Genomic DNA, 25,699 nt, shown 5'->3' with positions numbered 1-25,699 from the left:
ACCATAGAAAACAAATAATCCTGATGGGTTCTGGTAAAGGAACGGAATGGTATTGGCCTAACTACTGACGTTCTGTATCTCCGCTGTAAGGTTTATACTCTGAAGCCACCATTTCTCAGCATCACCACAATGCCTTGTCCATCTAGTTGATATCTGGGTTTAATGAAGACCCTTTAATGTATTTTCCATCTCCTTATTTAATCATTGACCCATGATCCAGCTGTGATACTAGGCGCAGTGATGCAATGAAGTCTGGTTCTGTCGCCTGTGGCCACGGACACTGCTTCGAGCCACGAAATTCTTTCCAGATGGCTTATTGCAGTCGCCGTGCCAGGGACGGTTGTCCGCCCATCCACAGCTGGTACATAAGGGGCATTGTTACTCATTTAAAGCAGCAATCCCATCTACATTGCATTTCTGAGCACCCTTTGCTGACTGAGCCTGCTGCACTTTTCCCCAACATCGCCTGTGGTCGGAGGATGGCTGATCGTTTTTTTTTTTTTGTGTTTTGGCTGCTGAGGTTTCTCCGGAAACTGCCGGCAGACATTTTTTATCCATACCGGGGTCCCTGTCTTCCAGGGCTCAGTATCTCAGGAATGGAAGATGGCACGAGACTTCTGAATCCTGAGTTCAAGAGAGTGGGAACTGGCGTTGCAAAAGGTACCGATAACCCGATCAGTTCCGTAGGGTGGAGAGTTGGAGGTTGCTGCTTTAAAGACCTAACTGTTGGAGCATCCATGTGTATAGCGACTCACTGCTAACAATTAGGGCAGGCTGCATGTCTAGAACCACGCGCTCGGTGCAGACCGAGAAACCCCATTAGGAGTGCTGTTTGGTGCACAAACTCTTGCAGGATTCCGATATTACCATTTAAACAATGTTTTTGTAACTGCCAAGTGTCTTGAGCCAAAGTCCTGTATCCTGTAGACTGTCGATGATTTAGCTGCCGATACAGATGACTCGCTGCAGGACAGTCTCGGGAAATAAATCCTATGATACGAGTTTAGTGGTGCAATAAAGACTACACATTACAGCTTTAATGCCTTCTGCGGCAAGTTTCGGTTTCTCTAATTAACTCTCTGTATATCCTCCTGCTTCCCAGTGTAGCCGAGCCCTTCCCTCGCAGCGGTTTCCTAGTGCAGGGGGCGGCCATGCCGGCAGCGAGCAGAAATAGCGTGGATATCGCCCCTCTTCCTCATTCTATAATTTGACCCTTGATGTGAGCCTCACGCTTAATCCTGTGCTTTTATCTTTTTCTATTTTTACTGCTTTCCTTCCTCTGTTATAACCATTTCTTTCTTAAGTGCCAAATGACTTCACATTAAAGTGGGAGGGAGAAGCGGAAAAATAACAGTCCTCGGATCTATGGAGGTGCCAGGGACACTGAGGTCTATGGGAGATATTGATCGGTGTCTGTGAGATGCACGATCTGTTAATGAATCTTGGCCTAGCCGTTATCAAGTCTACAGACGCTGGGAAGAGAGTAAATGGCTTCTAGACACTTCCTAAAGCACCGTGTACTAATGTCAGTGACATGATTAAAGGAGGTCAATACATCAAAGGCCCCCGAGTGAACAGACCGAATGTTTGTTCTACGATCTTAAAGTGGTCTAATGTCAGTAATGTAAATTGACAAGTCCGATTTGGGCTTCAAGAAATGTTAACAACAGAATCTGAATTAAATGTTCTAGAACGAGATCAGGGAATTTTTTTTAAAGACTTAAATTTAAATAGGTTTGGGTTTGGTTTTAAATAGGTTGTTCTTTCCTTTCAGGATAATACTGAGAATGGGGGGAATTGTTATTGTTCCTTGTATATTGCTCTCCTTGTTGTGGTCCACAATAGCAGACAAGCAATCCTTATTGGAAAGTAGAGGTCTGTAGTCTTGGAGGTTCCATCTTTTTGTTACTCTATAAAATGTCTACTAATGGTTTCAGGTGATGCACCCACCCACTCCGGGGAACCTTGTAGGGTGAAGGTAGAACACTCATAACCTTACTGTTTCCCTCTACTGTGTCACTGTAGGGCGACCGTTGACTATCTTCAATACTCAAGCGCAGATAGCCATTGGTGGAAAGGATAGGGGGAGGCCGTTCCAGGGACAGCTTTCTGGTATCTACTACAATGGTCTGAAGGTCCTGCACATGTCAGCAGAGCATAATCCTCACATCAATATCAGTGGAAGTGTGAGGTTAGTGGGAGAGGTTCCATCCATCCTCGGGACAACGCCAACCACTAACATGCCTCCCGAATTGTCCACGACCATTATGGAGACCACCACAACCTTAGCTACAACGACGACAAGGAAGAATCGGTCTTCTCCAGGGTCCATGGTATGTTCTGTCCTTGTCTATTCTCTATGTGCATTGTGCATTCATTTCTGCATTGTAAAGCAAACCATAAAGTCAGACATCCTGCATCTACTAAGTACATAGCTTGTTGAGAAATCTGTCTGATAACTGAGATTCATGTTCCTCGCACAAAGTTTCAGAGTGACCATTTCCTGTGCATAGTGCGGTATTGTTAACTCTGTGCACCCCGTGGCTTGCTAGCGATGTCATCCGTTGAGGGACATCTGAGGATGGCCTCCCCCACCATTGATCATTGCAACTGGCATTGGCAAGAGTGTATAGAAACATAGAATTTGACAGCAGATAAGAACCACTTGGCCCATCTAGTCTGTCCCTTTTTTTTTTAAACCTGTTACCTCAAACCATTTTTGAGCCTTATTTTTCTGTAAGGATACCAATATGCCTATGCCAAGCATGTTTAAATTGTTCTACTTCCACTTATCCACTACCCTTTCTGTGAATTAATTCTTCCTCAAATTTCCCCTGAATCTTCCTTCCTCTAGTGTCAGTGCATGCCCTCGTGTATGCACTTGCCAATGTCAGCACCCCGCAGGGTCACGGCGCTGCCGATCTCAGGGAGGGTACACATTGTCCAGTGTGTACCCAACTTTAATTGCGGGCTTGTATCCTGCTACTGTAATTTCTTATTTGCAACACTCTGAGCTACCCAAGTGTTGCAGCAATCCAAAGACACAACACTCTGCTGTTCTGGCATTTAATGAATTACCTTTAATATATTCAATGAGTGAAAGGCATAAATATAAGTGAAACTATTTCCAAGTGCTACACCGAGAAAAGGTTACAAGCCCCGAATCTGATGTGCGCCATCTGGCACCGGTGTGGTACGAGAACTGGCATTAGCGCTGGTTGTATTGCGTGTCTCTTAAGTTGTGCCTTGTGATATTTGTGGGTGCAGATGGCAGAACCTGACGATGTTCTGTAGTCATTTATTTCCCCTTTTCCCTGAGTTAAACATGAATTAATCAGGGCTCCAGATGTGCCGGGCTCCCAGACTCCGTAGGGGGCTCTGGTCCCGGTTCCTTTCTTTGTGGCATCGCTCATCTATATTCATCTACAGGCTTGGGGGGGGGGGATATGATTTATTTTAATTTGGACATTTCCCGAGGAAATGTGCTTGGAATTCAGGTCTAATTGCTAGATGGACTCAGAGCTCAGCATCCTGGAGGGGGTATGTGGAAGGAAGGGGCAGAGCATTTTGCCACAGGGGGATTTGAAGCAAAATTGGTCAGAGCTTTGTGCTGTTGGCCGTTATGCAGTAGGACATTGCAGAGCATTGCTCTGCAATACAGCAAGCTGAACACATCTGGAGATAACTTACATTCACAGGACACCACGCACCACCTGTTATGGCTCTGCATCCCAGCCTCACTATAATTACTTTTTATTCAATTAAAAGTCAGATTTATGCCGTCTGCCGCAGCTGAGCGCACTGCCGCAGTCCCTCTCGGCGCTCAATAAAGCTGGGTAACCGAGAATTGACTTATAGACGTCGTCTCCACTCTGCGAGATTAAATAAAACACGTTTATGGTGAAAGACTTCCCCTCGACTTACTGGTGCATTTAGAGAAACGGCACGATGTGTAACACAGGCTGTAAGTCACCCGTCGCAGGTGCAGATCAAAGGACAGACTGTGTCTACATTGACAATTTAACACCAATAGGTGGACACGCACAAGGTTGACATTAACATAAGCAAAAGGTCGACATAAAAAAAGGTCATCTTAGGGCCGGCAGACAATCACTGCCTCTGATGAAGTACGTATGCTTTCACTCTAGGGTAAGATAATGATGGATTCTGTAATGTAGAGGGGTGGAATATTTATCTGATGCCCTGTAATAACCGACATTATATAGGTGGACTTATACTGTATACCTGGCCATCCATCTAATTATTAACTTTTGCTAACCATTGACAATACCCGGGAGTGTATAATGGTACAGACCACCCTGCTGATCTGACTGTAGGCAGTACATTAGGACATGAGGCTACTTAACCAGGCTTCTTCTTGCTGCAAGCTTTTTGCAGATCAGAGGAATAGTTTCCATGTTAGTTCCGGGAGACCGGGAATGGTTCTCTACCCAGACCCTCAGTCTTCTTCATGTGCTGCCCCAAGGTACGGTTATCCACTTGTATACTACATGCACTGATAATACCCAGAGAAGACATACTGTATGTGCAGTTTCTGGAGTCCATCTAAGCACCACCGTACCTGGCACTTGGATGTTGCTTGCTAGGACCACTACTGGAGCGTCCTTTTCCTTCCATGCAGTCTTTTTTTCCCAGTCTCCCATCGGTAGCTTCAGGCCTCATACTTTGGAATGTAGCGCTGCTGAGGATTTAACGGGCCAGTCACATGACTGCTGGCTTCACATAGCTCAGCCAATACAAATTAGTTATGGTATATAAGGCGGCTCTGTTCACCGATCTGTACCAGAGTATTAGGCTAGCAACTTGCAGGTTACCATTCCTACGGTTCTGATTCTCTATAGTCTGAATTCTCATTTGATTTCTTTGATTCTGATCCAGCTTGGATCCTGTTTTCCTGTGTGCTGATCCTCTTACTTTGGTTCTGGCCCAGTTCATCTGGACTTTCCCTACTGTTGATCCACTTTTCTTATCTACAGTCCGCGTGTCTACCATTCATGTTCCGTTCATTGGGACATCACATCTGGGGGCATTACCAGGAGCTGATTTAGGGGTCAGGACACCCCAAGGCGGAACATTCATTTCCACCCCAACCCTCCAATTTGGGCTGTAGACTGGCAGAAGAATATTGGTTCTGTAACTGGTTGCTTCATTATAGATTTATATGGAAAAACCATCCGCCTGCCCGTTGGTGAACTCTTCTTGTGAACCTGCTGGGTGGTCTGGAAACTGACAGTTATTTGCGGCCAGCCAATCAGCTCCTTACAGACTTTTTTCAAACACAGGCTGTAACATGGCAGTTAGCAGGTGATTGGCTGGACATTTATCTGTCCTAATCACCCTTGCATTTATCTCTTGTTAAAGCTTAATACATCTTCCCCTATGACTCCTAACAGTGAGGCAGCTGTATTAAGCCTGGAGAAAATATAAAGTGAAGGGAGATAAAGCACCAGCCAATGAACTGAGTTTGAAAATGATAGTTGGGAGTTGATTGGCTGGTGCGTTATCTCCTTTCACTTTATCTCCAGTTCATCTCTTCTCCAGGCTTAATACATCTGCCCCATTGTGAGAATGGTCAATTGTTACATCCAGCAAACCTTTGCCCAGTTGTAACTCTGCATATCGGCTAAGTTTTGTCTGTAGTGTATAGGCCCTATTTTGGCGATTAGCAGAAAGGGGAGCCCCTAGGCATGTGCTTCACAAGATACTCCGCACTGGGCATGGCCTTCTAGCAGTGAGGTCCACATTCTGGTGCAGGGGTCACTGGTAAAGACCCTGCACATCCATACTGACAGCTAATAGCAGGGGTCGCTGTGACATACACTTCTATACATTATTAGCGGAGGACGTTGGCTAACCACAGGGAATATTTTACATGTGCTTGCTCTAAATCAATTACCACAGACCAGTTCAATTACCACAGACAATTAATCAATTTTGAGAATTATAAAATCAATTGGTGGAACAGATGGTCTGCGCTCACCACACAGTTTAAATGTTTGTGGTGTCTCAAGACATGAAATGTAGTAATTGACCACTTTAATTTACTTTTAATTCACACAGGGTAAGTTTTCATTCAGATGGCCTTTTATACTGTACTTCGCCACCCCTCTGTGCTGCCTGTCATGGGTGGGTATATAATTTATGACAAAGGTTGTGTATCATGATTAATATAGGAATGTAATATTGTTCTGTAAACCATGGCATTAGAGCTGTTCTATCTTACTGAGGACAGACAGGCAGCGGCATTAGAGCTGTTCTATCTTACTGAGGACAGGCAGGCAGCGGCATTAAAACTGTTCTATCGTACTGAGGACAGACATTCAGGCGGCATTAAAGCTGTTCTATCGTACAGAGGACAGGCAGGCAGCGGCATTAGAGCTGTTCTATCTTACTGAGGACAGACATGCAGGCGGCATTAAAGCTGGTCTATCGTACAGAGGACAGGCAGGCAGCGGCATTAGAGCGGTTCTATCTTACTGAGGACAAACAGGCAGGCGGTATTAGAGCTGTTCTATCTTACTGAGGACAGACATGCAGGTGGCATTAAAGCTGTTCTATCGTACAGAGGACAGGTAGGCAGCAGCATTAGAGCTGTTCTATCTTACTGAGGACAAACAGGCAGGCGGTATTAGAGCTGTTCTATCTTACTGAGGGCAGGCAGGCGGCGGCGGAGTTAGAGCTGTTCTATCTTACCGAGACTAGTCAGTCATTGGCATTGAATTGGTTCCAATGTCACCCCGACTTTTTGCACAGTTTTGTACAAGGCTATATTGGGCTGCAAACAAATTGTACGAGTCTGAGCAGCTGGGAAGTGTGATACTGGCGGGGGCGAGAACATCACCCACAATTGGAGATTACAATAAAATTCATATCCCAGATCCACTATCTTGTGCAGAAATAAATGCATGCTACTTGCCTGAGCATATGTAGTCATATACGCGTATATCTGCCATACCCGTACTTTCCTGCCAAAGCACAGGGTGGTCAATGAGTCCAACTTAACAGGTTTAATGAAGTTTGGACCGAATGGACGCAAGTGTATATGGAGTATACATATATCTCAAACATAAGCTGCAGTTTCTATGAATATATGATTACAAATAAATACTCTGTAATGGATATTCATGTATGAATTACAGCCACAGACATATTGCTCAATCTTGTGCGCTTCTCTTGCCGCACTACATTACAGGGTCACTGTATCTGGACGGAGGACTCTCCCTCTGCGCTAGTTGATTTAATAAACTTTCAAGGCCGCCAATATTGAGGTTCCAATAGTTGTGGCCTGTGTCTGCAGAGAACAGATCTGTAATATTAAAGCAATAATTCCTGCAGTCATCATCCCCACCATATAGCAGATAACAGGCAACATCTTCATTCCACTTCTAAGGAATGCAGCCTCGCTCAGTACAGCATCTAGTGCTGAGGAACAGGACCACACCCTCGCTCAGTACAGCATCTAGTGCTGGGGAACAGGACCACACCCTCGCTCAGTACGGCATCTAGTGCTGGGGTAACAGAACCACAACCTCACTCAGTGCGGCATCTAGTGCTGGGGTAACAGGACCACAACCTCGCTCAGTACGGCATCTAGTGCTGGGGTAACAGGACCGCAACCTCCCTCAGTGTGGCATCTAGTGCTGGGGTAACAGGACTGCGGCCTTGCTCAGTGCAGCATCTAGTGCTGGGGTAACAGAACCGCACCCTCGCTCAGTGTGGCATCTAGTGCTGGGGTAACAGAACCGCACCCTTGCTCAGTACGACATCTAGTGCTGGGGTAACAGAACCGCACCCTCGCTCAGTGCGGCATCTAGTGCTGGGGTAACAGAACCGCACCCTCGCTCAGTGTGGCATTTAGTGCCGGGGTAACAGAACCGCACCCTCGCTCAGTGCGGCATCTAGTGCTGGGGTAACAGAACCGCACCCTCGCTCAGTGCGGCATCTAGTGCTGGGGTAACAGAACCGCACCCTCGCTCAGTGCGGCATCTAGTGCTGGGGTAACAGGACTGCGGCCTTGCTCAGTGCGGCATCTAGTACTGGGGTAACAGGACTGCGGCCTTGCTCAGTGCGGCATCTAGTGCTGGGGTAACAGGACTGCGGCCTTGCTCAGTGCGGCATCTAGTACTGGGGTAACAGGACTGCGGCCTTGCTCAGTGCGGCATCTAGTGCTGGGGTAACAGGACTGCGGCCTTGCTCAGTGCAGCATCTAGTGCTGGGGTAACAGAACCGCACCCTCGCTCAGTGTGGCATCTAGTGCTGGGGTAACAGAACCGCACCCTTGCTCAGTACGACATCTAGTGCTGGGGTAACAGAACCGCACCCTCGCTCAGTGCGGCATCTAGTGCTGGGGTAACAGAACCGCACCCTCGCTCAGTGTGGCATTTAGTGCCGGGGTAACAGAACCGCACCCTCGCTCAGTGCGGCATCTAGTGCTGGGGTAACAGAACCGCACCCTCGCTCAGTGCGGCATCTAGTGCTGGGGTAACAGAACCGCACCCTCGCTCAGTGCGGCATCTAGTGCTGGGGTAACAGGACTGCGGCCTTGCTCAGTGCGGCATCTAGTACTGGGGTAACAGGACTGCGGCCTTGCTCAGTGCGGCATCTAGTGCTGGGGTAACAGGACTGCGGCCTTGCTTAGTGCGGCATCTAGTGCTGGGGTAACAGGACTGCAACCTCACTCAGGACGGTATCTAGTGCTGGGGTAACAAAACTGCAGTCTCGCTCAGCACAGCATCTAATGCTGGGGTAACGATGCTGCAATAAGTGAGGTTGCAGTCCTGAGTGTTGAGGTAACAGGACTGCGGCATCTAGTGCTGGGGTAATGGGACTATAGTCTGCACAAGCGAGGACCAGGAGTATAAATGTTGGATTACAGGCTGGGTGGTCATCACAGGGGGCAGCTGAAATTCTTTTACTATACTATGAGGCAAGTATCTATATCCAACCCTTCCGGCAGCCTATGCCTAACCCACTGCTCCGGTACCCTAATTGTCCCCTCCAGCACTCTAACCTGAACGAATCCTTCCCGCAGCGGTATACAGTCGTTAGGTAGACACGAGCCAAGGTCGATATGTCATTAGTTTAATACAGTACTAGGTTGACAGTCAAAAGGTCGACATGGGGGTTTTTCACTTTTTTTTTTTAGCAGACATATGCCGCCATGTGGTATTTCATGCCCTACCATCTACTAGGGCGTGGTGGGAGAATAAAATAGTGTGCCGAGAGCAGCGATGTACTGTGCCCAAAGCATGGCGAGCGCAGAGCATCAATACGGTGTCCAAGTAAACTGTGTTGAAATTTGGGTAAAAAAATAAAAATACCATGTCTAATATTCCCTCCCGCACCCTAACCGGTATTGGGTCAACATGAAAAAGGGCGACGTGTTTATGTTTTTTTTTTTTTAAACCAACCTTTCCAAAACAGTGAGCATGTTGTGTCCATGTCGTTCTGGACACACACAAAAACCAACCTAATGACCTATGCACACCCCAACAGACATCTCCCGCAGCCTCTAAGAATACACATACCCTGTACTATGTGTTGCAGATGCCCCGGCCCCGGTACAGTGGCTGCGAGTTTCCTCCTCCATGTTACAGGACATCTCTCTGATCTGCTCACACTAAATAGAATGTGAAGGTGAAACCAGCAGCCGGAACAGAGCCTGGAAGCCCCTTCACAGAAACAGCATCTTAATTACAAGCCTGTCTCAGGAAACATACGCAAACATGAGAATAATAATCATTACAGGGCAGATTAAAATCGCTTCTTTGCTCTTCATAAGTGCGTCTTGCAAGATGGACAAGTCATTAACCTAATATGAACCCAAAATAACACCTAGAAACAACAAAGGAATTGGTGTTCCCTGACGGGCACGGATGGGCAGTAAGGATGCCAATCCCAGGGTAATTTTTCAAATCTCAGGATTGGAAAAAAACTCAACCCACGGGATTTGCCTCCCTATTTAAAAAACAAACAAACAAAAACCACCACTGCACTGCCGTTCCCAGCTGCTCCATGTGAGTAAATGTGCGGGGCAGTGGTGGGGCCAGGACCGGCAGTGCAGGGGTGCAGTGTGACTTCTGATCACGTCTCGCTGCGCAGAGCCACACAGTTGGAGATGGGGGCAGCATCTCAGCGCATGTGCAATCTCATCCCTCAATTCTGGGATTCAAATCCTGGTAATTTTAAGGCTAAATACCAGGGTCCCGATTCCAGGATTGGCCAGTCTAGTGTTTTTCCTGGATTTACATGACTGCATTATACTCACTGCACATCTCTTGCTGCATTGGTACAATGTACACATTCCATGACACGCCTGTGATCCCTGCAGCCACCGATATTGGCCGCTCGGTCCCCATGTGGCATTCTGCATGGCCCTCGTTAACGATTCACTCCATCGTCTGGGCATGCAGACGACCGGTGGGAGCGTGCATCAGCCATAGGGTGCAGCATACACATGGCGTGATCTCGCTCATTTTATCGCACAGTGTGTATGCACCATAAACGTCCCATAAACACTAGGAGACCCTATTTGCCAAGTATAGTTAATAATATCGGCCGCAAGGTGCTTCTCTGAACCTTTGTGTCTGTAGCTGCTGTGAGACTGGTGCTGTCCATGTGCCCGGTGCCTCTGGAGCGCGCATGTGGTTCTGGCAGGATGGTGGCCGGGGCTGTCTCTGCTTGTGGTGTTCAGCATCCTATGCACTGTATAATACATAGTTATAGGAGGTTACAGCGGCCGACTGTGTGCGGATACAATGTTATGGGAGGGAGTCACCTCTGAGTAATACAGTGCTGAGATTGTGCTGAAGATCGTTTGAGGGATTTGGGTCATTGAGCCCACCTTATCTAGGTTGACATGCATTGGGTCGACCATTGAAGGTCAACAGGGCTTAAGTGGACACTTGAAATAGGTCAACAGTGTTGGAAGGATGACACAAGCATTAGGTCGGCATTGGCAAGGTCGACAGCGAGGTTGCCTTGAGGTTCACTTTTTGTTTTGTTCCGAATGCCGACATGGACACCGTCAAAGTGCATTGCTGCGCTCGGCACGCATGTCGATTCTATTTAAGGTGTCGTAACTGTATCCCCTATTGAGTGACTAGGGGATAACATGTTACCCGGTGAGACCTGACTGCGGCACATTGGGCAGTACATAGTAATAGAGCCCCCCGTGTACTGGTGGCTGCACGTCCAGCTGACACGCAGATTGCTTATAATACATTGGCTCTGTTCGTCTGTCTGTCTGTATGCAGACCACAGTGCATCTCCCTGGTGCATTCCTCTAGGAACGGGGTTCAATAGAGTCTGTACATGTATCCCATGCCAGCTGGATGAGGGGGTACTATACCAGGGAATTTACCTGCAACGGGTCCCGCAGCCAGTCAGGGTTGTAAGCCCAAGCTGGATAGGATCTACATAAACCCAGGTGCACCACCACCGCACGCACTTCGCACTGCCTGACTGCACTGAAGCCATTCCCCCACAACTCATATTAAAATTAAAGGGAAAATTTTTAATCCTGGTGTACTAGAAGTCTCAGCATGACCTGAGCAATGTGAGGTGATTGGGCATACCAGTTTTACCCAAGGCATGCTGGCACTTGTGTTTCTACAAGTGACCACATGCCCTGGCTCCATGAGCATACTAAGCACCATAGTGCACCATGAAGAATTATACAAGATACCTGGCACTACAAGATACCTGGCACTACAAATATAATTTTTAAGGATATGGTTTATGGCTGTTTCTGGTTAAATTGCGTTCACCTTTTCATGATCTCCACAGTGTATATTAAAGTATATATTCAGCCATTCTGCTTCTCTTATACAGCAATACAAATATACCACTGACAGTGTTGTCTTATAAGGAGCCAGCACAAAGGGGAACTAGGGACGATTAGATGGTAAAAGAAGCAGATTTTTGGGAAACTTCCGTTGGGGCTTTGAACCAAAATCTGTGAGTCCGGAGGTACCGTATGTGCAGCCTAACAATAACCCACCTGAATTAGAAAGCTACAATCCTCTATTTATACCGCATACATAGTGACAAATGTGATCGCCCGCAATCATCCAGCAGACATGCACTACCACTGCAGCACATTCTGCATGGGTAACTCAGTCTGCGGAAGAGAACGTCCACATGGAACCGGTAGCTGTTACACTGATGAGTCCTCAAAGGAACCGCTGACCATACTAGTGAATGGGTGTAGGTGGAAACCAAGGTGCTATAGAAGGTCCTAGTTACTGGAACGGCCGCCAGTCCCTTTGAGAAGGCACTAAGTGCTGGAAGGACCTGTAGCCTTTCCTGTTGAGGTGACCTTGACAGCTGGAACAACCCCCCGATTGTAGGAGAGCTGCATAAATACAGCCAGTGACATGTTATCACCTCACTCTGGCCAGTGCGGTATGCAGCTCTGCATCCTCTGCCTGCCAGTGTGTGACAGATGCTGCGGAGCTCACGCTGGTGTGATAAGGAGAAGCCTTATTACAGGAATGTTCTCCTATTGAAGGTCAGAAAGCCGATGGCCACCAAGAGCTGCATTCAGGATGGATGTTTACCCACTAATGATAACAGGTGTAGATGATTGCATCGTGTCCTGGGAACTTGTGGCCAGTTTGTGGCAGTGGTCTCATTTCCTCGAGTGACTATAGAGTGCAGTTATTGATCTTCTGCAAATGCTTCCGTTCTGCTTATGTCTCATGTCCGTGGCTGCTGTAGAAAACCTACAGGCATTTAAAGAGGGGGGGGAAAAAAACCCCAGTAACAAATGGATAAATGTATAGTGTCCAATACTGGGATCTACGATGGTCCATTTGGTGTGTCGGCAACAGGTGGCTGCTCCATCGTGGTCAGGCGGCTGCTCCATCGTGGTCAGGCGGCTGCTTATTGAGGCTGGATGTATTGGCACGCATCTGTATGGAGATATCGGCTGTGGTCTGACCCCCCAATATTTGCTAGTATGCTTTCAGAGAATATGCCTTCAATATTGAATGATAAAGGTCTCCGTTCTCCGCCATTTTGGTCCTGCTGATGACTACTATTACGCATGTGTGGCCATCACTTTGGCTTTCCAGGGTTAATGGTCCGACTAAAACAAATGATGACGTTGCAGCTCTGATGACGGACAGCACAGAGTTGCTCTGCAGTCCTGATTTTTCCATCCTTCCCTGTCTGTGCCTTGGAAGTCCTCATGTGTCAGGGGATAAATAACGGCTTCACATCTCAGCATTGTAATAACAAGACTTCTCTTATCTTCCCGGCTCCTCAATAGACTGTGCTTTATTTAATCACAGAACATGTCAAGGAGATAGACTGCATAGTGCCTGTGTGGGGGAGACTGCTGTCATTACAGCGAGACTGTTGTCTGGCGTTTGTCATTTCACAGTGACATGCACAGATCTTGGTATCTGAGCAGAGTCCATTGTGTGTCCAGTTTCATCGCCTCTTCCCTATATATGGTGGAGAGATGCATAGCAATGTCAGCACTAAATGCTGCAGCAGATGCCGGCTTGGTAGGCAGACGGCCATAGTGACTTGTAGCGTCCTAGGCAAGGCACCCCAACGGATTCCTCTGCAATAGACAGAACACGGAACAGCAGCTGATAAAGCAGATCGCTGCTACGCATCCCCGTGACATGGGCAAAGCACTGCACCGTAAACCCAGTATGATATAGAAATCATCCATTCGGGATTCTGGCATTTTAGGCAACGGTTCCCAGCGTGATGGGTAAACCACTGTAACAGATCCCTCCAGCTGCACCCTTTAAATTAAGGTCATCATACTAATAGAAGACGTGTTATTCAGAGCGTGTGATGCTAGGTTACACGAGGCTGCAGTCTTTCTAAAGCGGACGATGAACTATATTTCCGATGATGATGTTGACTCCACCGCGGGAATACTGCTTTGTGTGGTTATGTGGCTGGAGTAACAAGTAGTCCTCGGAACAGAGCTTACGCTGGGGGATGGTACACTGTGTTTGCAACTTTGACCCCATATTCCATCTGGTATACCAGTGGCGGGGGATTCTGGGGGTCAATACACCGACCTCGGCATCCCGATACAGAGAATCTCTACATTGGCTCTGTAAGAGACTTAACCTTCTGCCCCCTATTCGACTAACCTTAAACCCTTTGTGTCTCAGTTTAATCTCCCATCCTACCTTTTAGAAAGGTTGGAGCCAAATGCGTACATTAGCAGTGACTAATGCAATGTGTGGGCCGATCTGTGTGCAGTCCCACTGTCCAGGCTGTATACACACCGTTATGTATGCTATGCTTGTGTAGCATCACTAACCATAGGGATCCCGTGCGTTCTGGTTTTTACTGGAAACTTCTAATGGGGTGTGCGATATCCGTCTGGGCAGGGAAAGTGGGACCGGACTAATTGGCGATGGTACTGTACCGGAGATTAGTTTTCTAGATGACGGAATGTCGCAGTTTCTTCCTGCACATATTCCTCTGATAACGCCGGATCACATCCCAGATAGCCGCAGCTCGGTCCCAAGCCCTTAATGAGTTCTGTTCCCGGCATCCTGTGAGTTATCGCTAATCAGGCTTCCTTTGTGTGTTCTCTATAACTGCGCGGAGGATAAAAGCGAAGGAAGGAAGCAATGAACGGGAGCCAGCGAATTAAAGAAGACGTTAGTCAGCGGTGGCAGGGCACAAATCACCGGCTGACACAACAACTTTGCCAGACCTGGTCGCCGCAGATTTATCTCCGCGTCAGGAGGGCGGCCGGTACGTTCCTGGCTGCTTGCAGAGTGCATTAAAATGAGAGATGGGTTCTGCCGGAGTCCAGGACTCATCATAAAGGAGCTAATTCCTCCAGTGTCTCCGATGCTTAACTCGAACCCAGCGCAAGATCCAGATCCTGTATATTCCCATGTTTATTCCATAATCTCATCTGGCTGCATCATGTGCTGTACTAGATACGATAACCGCCCCCCCGCCTCGGGAAGACGTGGACCATAGAACGTGGGACAGAATGACTTGTCATGTCTCTGTGATTGGGGAGATGTGCTCCCATATAGTGGTGTCATAGTGGTGTGTGCAGGAGATTAATGCCGGCTATAGGAATCTCCGAACATCACTTTTATATTAGTGATACACAGCTGCCGCACAGGAGACGGGAACTTGTGCAGCCTGATTGGTAGATTATCTGGTGCTGCTGCGGGCTGTACATTACATGTGTCTCTTAGATTTCGTGTTGTAACTGTCAGCACAGATAGACTGAGCGCTCCATATGCCACCTCCGCCTGTAATACTTTGTAGCATCTGCAATGTTGTATATATCCTGCAGTCTCCTTGTGACAATAAGGGAATTGAGAGTAGCGTGTGCGGATATATTACTGGGGGGGTGAGGGAGAGGGGTGGGGAATTTTCAGGATGCAATAAAAAAATGATATCTGTTTGGTTGCTATCGGCAACATCTACTTTTAAAAGCTTTAGTAAATGTACATGATAGTGGACATCACTGTTCCAGTGTTCCCGCTAGGATGTTTTAGCGCTGTGCCCTGCCTGATTTTTAAAGGGCGAAATGCGACTGCGCCGGCCCGCCCCTTTTCATGACATTGCAGTCCGGGCATGCCCCTTTTGTGACATCACCACCCCGGGTCCGCCCACAATCGCCACCCCGGGTCCACCCACAAGTGTGACGTCGGAGGGCCCGGGCCGCCCAATAACCTAGAGTGAACACTATGTTCTGTTATGTGCTGAGCTTATTGGGAAACTGTCCACATTCCTGCAGTGCATAAATAGACCACAATGTGTGGTGTGACGTAGAAGATGTCCTGTTGTACAACCTATCCCTAATCTGTGCAGAACATACAGAATGGCCAATTTTATTAATGGTTTCTTCCTAACATTATAATCAGAAATATTTATACTACATCTGTATTGTATTTTATCATTCCCCACGAGGCATTTTAATGAATTGATTAGACCAGTGGTTGCCAACCCTGGTCCTCAAGTACCCCCAACAGTGCACGTTTTCCAGGTCACCCGGCAGGTGCACTCATTATTCAGGCAAATTTGAAAAGATCCACAGGTGGAGCTAATTATAGCACTTGTGATTCTGTGTGGAGACCTGCAAAACATGCACTGTTGATGGAACCACTGGATTAGACAAAAAAAAGGTGTTTCAAATTATGAATAATAATTATAGATTGTGTTGACACAAATACAAAAATGGAAAAATGTTTAGGTATTAAATCTAAAAATACTAGGTGATTCATCACGCCCTACGGGCGATCTTCACACCGGCGTAAGGGGCTGCCCCCCCTTAACCTGTAGACGCATTTATTGCGTGGGTGAGGGTAGGGTGCTATGTGTGGGAGTAGGTGCTTGGGGGTGGGGGAGTGTCTGGGGATGCTGCTGGGGGATTGAGGAGTAGGGATGGGCATCGTTGCAGATGCCAGCGCAGCTTGCCATAAACCATTGATGATTGCAAATCATTACTGGTCACTGGGCATCCCTATTATGGAGGTGCAAGGGACACTGGTGGGAGAGATAGGCACTTTAATGTTCATTTTATGTGGGTGTGGGTGGGTTATGCTGGCTTGAGATTGCAGGGGGTGTGGACATGGATACTCTCGTGAGCTTGCATGGGGGGTGGCGTACAGTGTGCGGGCGTTGATGCTGTTGTGAGATTAGTGAGGGGTGGGGGGGGGGGGTGTTGCAGGGGGGAATGGGGGGTGGGGGGTTGTGTAGAGGTGTTGGGGTGGGCAGTGAGTGATGCTGGTGGGAGTGTAGTGGGTGGAGATGCTGGTGGGAGGGTGTGGTCCGGGTGGAGATGGTGGAGGGGGGGGGATGCATACGGAGATGCTGGAGGGAGAGGGGGGGGGGGTGTGGCTGGATATGCAGGTGGGAGGGGTGCGGGTGTAGATGCTGTGGGGGAGGGGGTGGGTGCGGACAGAGATGCTGTTGTGAGATTGGGGGAGGGGTATTCTGGGGGAGATGGTTATGGTAGGAGGTGTGTTGCAGGGGGAGATGTTGGGTGGGGAGGGGGGTTTGGGTAGAGGTGTTGGGGCTGGTGTGGGCAGTGATGCTGATGGAATATGGTGGGGGATGGGTAGCGGGGGGAGATGTGTTGGGGGGGGCCTGCGGAGATGCTGGTGAGAGGGTGTGGTCCGGGTGGAGATGGGGGGGGGGGGGGGGTGTGTTGCGTGCGGAGATGCTGGAGGCAGAAGGGGGGTGTGCGGCTGGATATGCAGGTGGAAGGGGTGCGGGTGTAGATGCCGTGAGGGAGGGGTTGTGTGTGTGGTCAGAGAATCAGCGGGTGTGGTGGAAGAGGATTCCGGGCAACTTCCCTGAGCTCCTGCCCCAATACCCCACAAACTCCATCTTCTGCGGCCCTCTGTGCCCCTCCTGCCCTCACAACCTCCTCACATCACTGCCACCAGTCCCCCCTTGAGCTGGCGGGTCGCTGCCACAGAGCTGGGGAATGTTAAAACACATTCCTGCCAGTTGGGGCCGGGGCCTCGATTTTCTAACTGCCGCCTGCCGGAACTTGGGTCCTGCGCCCGCGGCGGCCGCTCCTGGGACCCCACCCGGGGATAGCCGGGTAGCCGTGCTCCCCCTGGGGCTACCACAGCACACTGTCACCTGGCTGGTGCAGGTGGCACATCCCACAGAAGGTAAAAGCCGGTGGTTAGCGGCCGCCATCTTACCAACCACCCCACTGCAGACTGTAACACATGAGTGACAGATTGGAGTGCTGGACTGTGTGTGTGTATAACCTGGGCGGTGACTGTGTAACTCTGCCCAGCGTTATACACACACATGATTGACATAGCAGAAGGAGCAGTGTCCCTAGCAGCACAGAGCAGTGATGTGAGGATGCCGTCACACTGATACAGGAAGCCACAAACTGAGAGTTACATAGAGGGAGGAGCAGGGTCCCCCAGCAGCACAGAACAGTGATGTGAGGCCGCTGTCATACTAATTAAAGAAGCCACAGACTGAGAGTTATATAGTGGGAGGAGCAGGGTCCCCAGCAGCACGAAGCAGTGATGTGAGGATGCTGACACACTGATACAGGAATCCACAGACTGAGAGTTACATAGTACTAGGAGCAGGGTCCTCAGCAGCACAAAGCAGTTATGAGGCTGCTACAGTATCACACTGATCAAAATTCTTTTAATTAACCTACAAGTCTCAGTTTAGTAACTCTGGAGGCATTTGGGGAATAGAGGTGACTACTGGGACTGTTCTTCAAAACGAGGGAGTATTTCCATGTTTTTCCAGGAATACCGAGTCCAGGGTCTGTGTCTGTAACGCAGACTTTTTGGACTTGGCTGACCATTTCTAGCGGCCAATCATGATGGTGATCCTACTGTGACTTGGGATGCGGCACATGGATTGCAGATTTTCTAGAGATATCTTTGCATTTTATTTGTACAATGTTGCACAGCGGCCTCCCATTGAAGAATAGCGGCTGTGCAATACTGTAAAAATTAGAATCGGGCCAAATGCTAAATAGCTGTGTTCTGCTAAAACCGGTAAGGTACATCCTGCCATAGCCAGCAGTACACAGTGCTAACCCAGCAGCAAGCAGTGCAGGGCAGGCACGTTCTGCTACAACTGGCAGCACACCGCACATAGCTCACAGAGTGATTGGTTTATTTTGTGTGTGGCTTGTTATTACAGCAGGTGACTGATTAGCACAGCTTGTGGCTGGCTATGTGCTTAGTTATAATGCAGTCCGCCAAGACGTGGGCATGGCTGAGATATTCTTGTGGGGAATTAGCAGTGAATGCAGACTAATAATGCTGGGGCCAGAGGAGCCGTTTAATGCCATAATGTGAACATTAAAAGATTTGTTTTCTTCTTGTGTTACAAGGAATGAGTAACGTGGTGATTGCGGCAGCCCTTGTTAAATCTCATTTCTGTAAAGCGATTACCTTCAGGGTGACTGTGCTTGTACCAGGGGAGACAGGTGGCAACTGCAGACTCCACAATGAGTCACTAGCTGCCCCTTCTTTCTGCTGCCATCTGAGCGCAGGCAGTAGGGGAATACAGGCATGTGGATGACACTAGCTGGGGCAGTAGAGGAGGGGAGGAGAACATACACGCATCACCCACTGGAGTGCGCTAAATGCTGCCAGATTGGTGGAGAGATAAGCGGGGCAGCTAGGATAAGTGGGGGGTTAAGAAGGGAAGGAGAAGGGTGGCTGGTTGTGCAGGGAAGGGTGAGGGAGGCAGAAGGGGTACATTTGGTAAATACATGGGGCATATATACCCAGGGAAGGTGCCGTCATAAAGGGGGTGGGCAGTGTACAGACTGGAAAGATGGAGGGGATGACAGAGAGGGGCATCAAGTAGGCAGGTGGTGGAGGAGGAGATGGCAGAGAGGGGCGTCGAGCAGACAGGGATGGAGGAGGTGGTACTGGCAGAGAGGTGCGGCAAGCCCCTGGGGAAGGGGGAGGTGCTGGTAGCGGGGAACTGTGAGCAGGCAGGGAAGTAGGAAGAGATGACAGCAGAGTGGGATGTGCAATGTCTCTCACAGTCGTCCAGGCAGAAGCAGGGGCAGCACCTGGCACAGCTCTCCTCAGGTCCAGTATCTGCCGCTTCCGATGGACCCGAGTGACTGGATCAGATGGCCAGCCTGAGTAAGCTTAGGCTTCCACAGGCTGACCGCTGCCTGGGAACCTCGTGAAGATGGCGGTCCTCAGACGCATCCCTCTGATCTCGCAGGTGAATGCTCCTGCAGACGCCTCCCGCTGCATTTGAATTACACAGCCACTTAATGATTTAATGAAATCTAAAAAAAATGACCTGTTGCAGGTATTTGAGAACCACAGATACAGGGATTAAGTAGCTCATTCTGTTATCCCGTATATGTATGAATAAATGTGATATGCCGTGAGACCAGCGCCTTGTACCCCCCTCTCTCTCTCTCTCACTCAGCCGACCGCCATTCCTGGGATTCTCTGCTGCTTATCGGACTTGGGTAGTGCAGACTCTGGGAGGTGGGCTGGTGCATTGTCCATTGAGCTAACCCTTCTGTCCCTTCTCCCTCCCACAGCCCACGGATGATATTGTATCATCAGCAGAATGTTCTATCAGCAGTGACGATGAAGATGCGGCAGAATGTGAAACTGGCACAGGTACGTCAGGTCAGTGTACTTTCTGCTTGCTAACTCTCATAAGCCTTATTTGGTACATGCATGCTGCCATATACGGGCTACATCGTACAGCAGCCGTGATCCCGGCTAGGGAAATGTCTAGGCTAGGTCAGTGTCGGAATTTATCTATGTGTTCTCCGTTATGGAACCTACTCCCATGAAGGAGAGCCCAGTATATGGTGTGGGACCTCTTGTGTCCCCCTCTTCATGGCTAATGGGTGTGATTCAGAGGTGGACGCAAAGCGGACGTTTGTGCAGCAGATCACTGCTTTAGCTACTGGGTGCACACAGGCGCCGCTATGAATTTGTAATGGCGGCTGTAGAGTGAATGACGCAGAATGACAGGTAGCAACTGTAGGATGAAACTGTGGTGTGGCGACCGTTTCGGGGGTCGACACGGCGGATCAGAGAAACCAACGGTAGCATTATCTCAGATGCGCTGCATAGAAAACTGCAGCTGTGATGCAGAAATCATTCACCTCTGAATCATGCCCATGGCGTGACCGGCGTCTACTGAGGCGGCACGACCCCGGTGACCAGCAGAGGTCTGCTGTCTCAAGCAGATGCCGCGGGTCCAGGAACTATACCGGCATTAATCCATTTTGTTCTTTTACTAGTGTTTTTATATCTGCCTTCTGTTACTAGGTTCTGCCTTCTAGATCTGGGCTTGTGCGCACTTATGTCCTAATGACATATGGGGGGGGGGTAGTCTCTTCTGGGGTAACCTGTACAAGAGGAGGGTTTGAGCATTTTTTTTTTCTTCTTACTAAAAAAAAAAAAAAGCTAAATACACCTTATGTCTATGACCAGCTTGTGGTAGTGATTACTAGGAAGCTTTGCCACTCAAGTGTTGCCGGCCCTCTCTTTGGCTTCCCAGAGCCACCCACCAGGTGGAAGCTGTAGCGATTACCCCTGCCCATTAGCGACTTGCCAGAGATTTTCTTTATGCTGATAGAATGGAGCATTAGTGTCCCCCCCCCCAGTGATCAAGTAGTTGCATTTAATAATTAATTACTTAGGTTTTTTTTTTTATTAGTCTTTATTTGTTTTGTCACAATTTCTTGGGAGTTTAACCTATAAGTAACATCACGCCTCGTAGATTGGGTCATACCGTCTGCTAAAAGGATAAGATTGAATAAAGTCAGTTTTTTCAGTTTTTAAAACTCCCCAGAAATTCGACAAAGTGCTCTGTGCTTAGAGGGGCCGGCAACATTTAAGGGGGAAAGGAGGGGCCTGGCCGCTCCTGTAGCGAGCTTGGGACTACCGGTCCATGAAGCCGGTCCTGCAAGGTATACAACGCATGCTGTGATTGGAGCAGGTGGAGCCAGTGCTAATCTCTCTGTCTGTCGGTCCTTGCCAATATCACACAAAGTCTAAGCGTATTGCACCGCTATATAGGTAACTATTTACCTGTATTGTTTAAATATATACGTGCCCTTGTATATATTTATATGCCATTTTCTGCTGATCCACTTCATATTGTTCCGCATGACTTTTGGTGTTTTTCAAGTCCATTTTCAAATTTTTTTTTCCCCGTAAATCATGTCTGTGGGTGTAAAGTGTATATTTGATCATATTTATAGTTTGGTTTCTATAAATCATTGCTTTATTTCATTGTTTTGTTATCCATATACAAACTACAATATTGGAGACATGGCAACAAAATTGTGTCTTGCCATCACAGAAACTGCGATAAAGTCTAGAGAATATATGTACTGGGTATACCAGGTGCTCACTTACCCGTCCCCACCCTCCAACTCATAAAACTCTGGGCCTAATTCAGGTCTGTATGTACGGTATCCGGACTGATTATAGACTGACTCATGATAGACAGCCATATGGTCGACAGTCAAAATGTCGACAGGGTCTAAAGGTCGACATGGGTAAAGGCTCGTCATGGAAAAGGTCGACATGCATTTTTTTACAAAATTTTCAGCCGGCATGTGCCGACAGGCGGTATGTCATGCCCCTACCATCCACTAGGGCGTGGAGGTAGAATAAAATAGTGTGCCGAGTGCAGCGAACCCGAAGCATGACGAGCGTAGCGAGCCTTGCAAGGGGGTGCGGTACACTTAGACATTCCATGTCGACCTAGACACTCTAAAAAACATTAAAAACTCATCTCAACCTTTTGACCATGTCAACCATAACCATGGCGACCTTTTGACCATGTGACTGTCGACCGTCTATGATGCATACTATTACCGTACGTACATGCTTTTAGCGGGTGAGATCCTCTGCTCTGCTGACATTAGCGAGTGAAGAGCAACTCCAACCAGTGCACATCCGCAAAAACTGGGGAAAAATTGGGTCTAAGGGTAGGCCTATAGCTACCGATTATCGGTCAGCTGCAGGAACATCGTCCACAGCGCACAAACATGAATTAGACCCTCGGTCTGACAAAGTACCCTTAAGGTGCATACACACTGTACAATTTTTTTGACCAATTTGGTTGAAAGACATTCCCATTGAACCCAGTGTCCTGGACGAAAGATGTTGACAAAAGATATTGTCAACAAACAAACAGTGAATGATGATGCGCATACCCGCCAGTTGTTCATCAAGATTGTTTGTCAACTGTGCATGCAGCTCAATTTGAATATCTTTCAAAAAGAGCCTATAAACTGTAGCTAGATCTTTCTTCTTTCGTCTGTCGTCAATATCTTTGGTCAACATCTTTAGTCCAGGACACTGGGTTCAATGGAGATGTCTTTCAACCAAATTGGTAAAAAAAATTGTACAGTGTGTATGCACCCTTAAAGTCTAGGTTGTAAGGATACCTATGCTTTATCCCTGATGGTTAAATCACACTGAGGGCGAGATGTACTAAGCCTTGAAAAGTTATAAAATGCAGAGTGATAAACCAACAACCAATCAGCTCCTACCTGTCATTTTTCAAACTCAGCCTGTGACATGGCAGGTAGGAGCTGATTGGCTGGTGGTTTATCACTCTCCATTGTATGACTTTTCAAGCTTAGTACATCTGGCTCTGACTGAGGTACTGATTGAGTCACCTGTACGTATGCATGGATATCCTTAAAACCTGGATTGTTAGGGTGCTTTGGTGACTGAATTTGGGAAAACGTTCTAGGTACTTGTTTAGTTTCACGGCGGCAGCATGGCCGCGCGCTACTTCCGGGTCTGTGTCCCCTTGCGGGGCACGCTTCGCTCGCCCACGCTGCGGGCTCAGTGGCTCGCTACACTATCTAAAATCAACTCCATGCCAACGTGGATAGTGGGGGTATGAACTATCCACGTTGGCATGGAGTTTCTTTTAGAAAGTGTAGGGAGCGCAAATCGGAAGTAGAGCGCGGCCATGCTTCCGTCGTGAAACTAAACAAGTACCCAGTTCTATAACCAGACCTTAGCCTGTTTTTCAGGATGAGGATGTACCTTGGGCAAATGGAGACCACGATTCCCATACATGGTGGTCGGCTACATGCTCGTGTGCAGGTTTAGATGCTGTATCTCCAGTTCTAACATGGATGTGGGGCAGTATGGTTCTGGTCCTGCTTTTTCCCAGGTAGAAATCAGTTATGTGAGGGGAAGACTGACCTCAGCGGCCCAGCACTCATGTACAGCGGGGGATCCTAAGACGCCCAACCTCCTATAGGCTGACAGGTTCCTCAGCAGGCCTATCACTTTAAGGTCAGGCTTTACAGTGTGCACTATCCCAACAAACATGGAGTCAAGCTGTGTACACATTGGCGCAATAATGGGCCGATCTGCGGTTTTGGACTGTGAAATCGCCAACGTTGCTTAGTGTGTGTACGGTAATTATACGCTCCACGGCCGATAGGTTTGATGCTCCGCACATCAAACCTAATGCCGAGACCTTGTTCACAGTAATGAGTGAAGGCATATGATCTTTCCTTGAACTCGTAATGGTTATGGGCCATCCGCGCCCATGGACATTTATTCAGGTGTCTGTACGAATGCCTGTCGCTTAAAGGTGTACCCAGCTTAACACATGGCACTTCCCACAGTGACCACGTCAATGAAAACACATTAATATAGCCATGCAATTTACTGTAGTAATGCCCAAAACTGCCACGCCTGCCCACTCCTAATGTCCCTAACACTGGGCACTGCTGACCCACTTTTATCAGCGCTTCGTAAGTAATTTCCTGTATAGAAATGTAGCAGTCCCTGGAGGCCAGGTCAGGAAGTCCCGGGAACGGTCATGGCAGCATGCCCTCCACTTCTAGACCCATGCACAGAAGGGTACAGCTGATTGTAACAGGAGACTCTGCCCCTATTCTACAGCAGCAGACCCCTTGTGTTGGGACCAAGAATGAACCATATGTTCTGGTCTCCTTACCGCTGTCCCCTCACCACACACAGCCCAGATGGCATTGCAGGAAATTTTATTGCCACCAAAGAGTTGTGTCTATTTTATGATTTATTTGGCTATTGAGCAACGGAGCTTGTGGCATGCCGCTCATTATCCACCTTACCGCCAATGGAGCCTGCAGCACAAGATAAAACTATGTGCTACACGTTCTCTCCTCCCCCCCCCCCCCCCCCCGCTGCATGTGGCTTGTGTGTGTTATGGTGTCCTGTCCTCTGTGGCGTACAACAGTGTGCATCCTATCATCATTGATCAATGTGTCGTACCTCTCCCACCTCATGAGATTCCACAAGGGGAACATGTGCTACTATCATGCTGGCAGATTTGGTTACACACGGAGGTCACCACCGGACACATGCCAGCAGCTGCCTCTTGTGTCCTGTGATTGTGCAGGTAATGGGTGGTACAGTTATTTTCATGTCTGGGTGCTGCTTTACCTAGGAAGGCAGTGTCCTGCCCCCTAAACCATATAGGCATCACGTAATCCTGGCTGTGACACAGGCTGACCACTTCCAACTGCAGAACCACAGAATGGCCTTTCTCCATAAGCTACTTCTGGATAGGGAAATACTGCAGGTCTCTCTTGGATAAATAAATGTACCATGGACAGATCAGTAGGAATTATAACCAGCGTAATGTCTTTAAAGTGGCTACAAGGAATTTGTGACACAACAACTACACTTATTCCTGCCCCCCTTTAGTCATTTCAAGACTCACGCACAAACAGTATCAATGAAGTTACAAGAAAGCAATTAGCTAGGGCTGGGCTTGCGGGCCTTTCCCTCGCTCAGCCTTGGCGCAGTGTGCGGGCCTTTCCCTCGCTCAGCCTTGGCGCAGTGTGCGGGCCTTTCCCTCGCTCAGCCTTGGCGCAGTGTGCAGGCCCATTTTTTGCTCAGCCGGGGCGCAGCATGTAGGCCTTTTCCCAGCCGGGGGTTGACGTGCGGCCTTTCTCTTGCTCTGCCGGAGCTCAGCGTACTGGCCTTTCCCTTACTTATCTGGGGTGCGGTGTGCAGGCCTTTCCCTCGCTGAGCCGGGGATTGGAGTGCGGGCCTTTTCCACGGACCAGCCAGGGATCGCTGTGTGAGCCGTTCCCTTGGCCGACCAATGCTTGGCTGTAGGTTTCTGACCCTGCAGAAGATTCCGGTCTCCCAATGATTCAGTGACAGCCAGAAAAGCATGGATAGGGGTAAAAAGTAAAGCA

At 48.5% G+C, this 25,699-nt stretch overlaps 1 protein-coding gene across 20 annotated transcripts in view; it reads left to right on the top strand.

The window, feature by feature from the left end:
- NRXN3 (neurexin 3) overlaps positions 1-25,699 on the top strand; it is a 289,777-nt gene that overhangs the window by 252,053 nt on the left and 12,025 nt on the right. For 6 of the 20 annotated variants that reach the window (XM_083166942.1, XM_083166929.1, XM_083166928.1 and 3 more), the window contains 3 exons: positions 580-660; positions 2,026-2,333; positions 20,048-20,138. In XM_083166942.1, the coding sequence (XP_083023068.1) occupies positions 580-660; positions 2,026-2,333; positions 20,048-20,138 (480 nt within the window). The remainder of the gene's footprint in view (positions 1-579; positions 661-2,025; positions 2,334-20,047; positions 20,139-25,699) is intronic. The other 14 variants (XM_083166934.1, XM_083166933.1, XM_083166931.1 and 11 more) reach the window with 3 other exon arrangements.

Source organism: Crinia signifera, chromosome 12 (genome assembly GCF_055691185.1).
Source record: "Crinia signifera chromosome 12, ASM5569118v1, whole genome shotgun sequence".
NCBI classification, from domain to species: Eukaryota; Metazoa; Chordata; class Amphibia; order Anura; family Myobatrachidae; genus Crinia; species Crinia signifera.
This window is presented reverse-complemented; position numbering and strand designations above follow the sequence as displayed.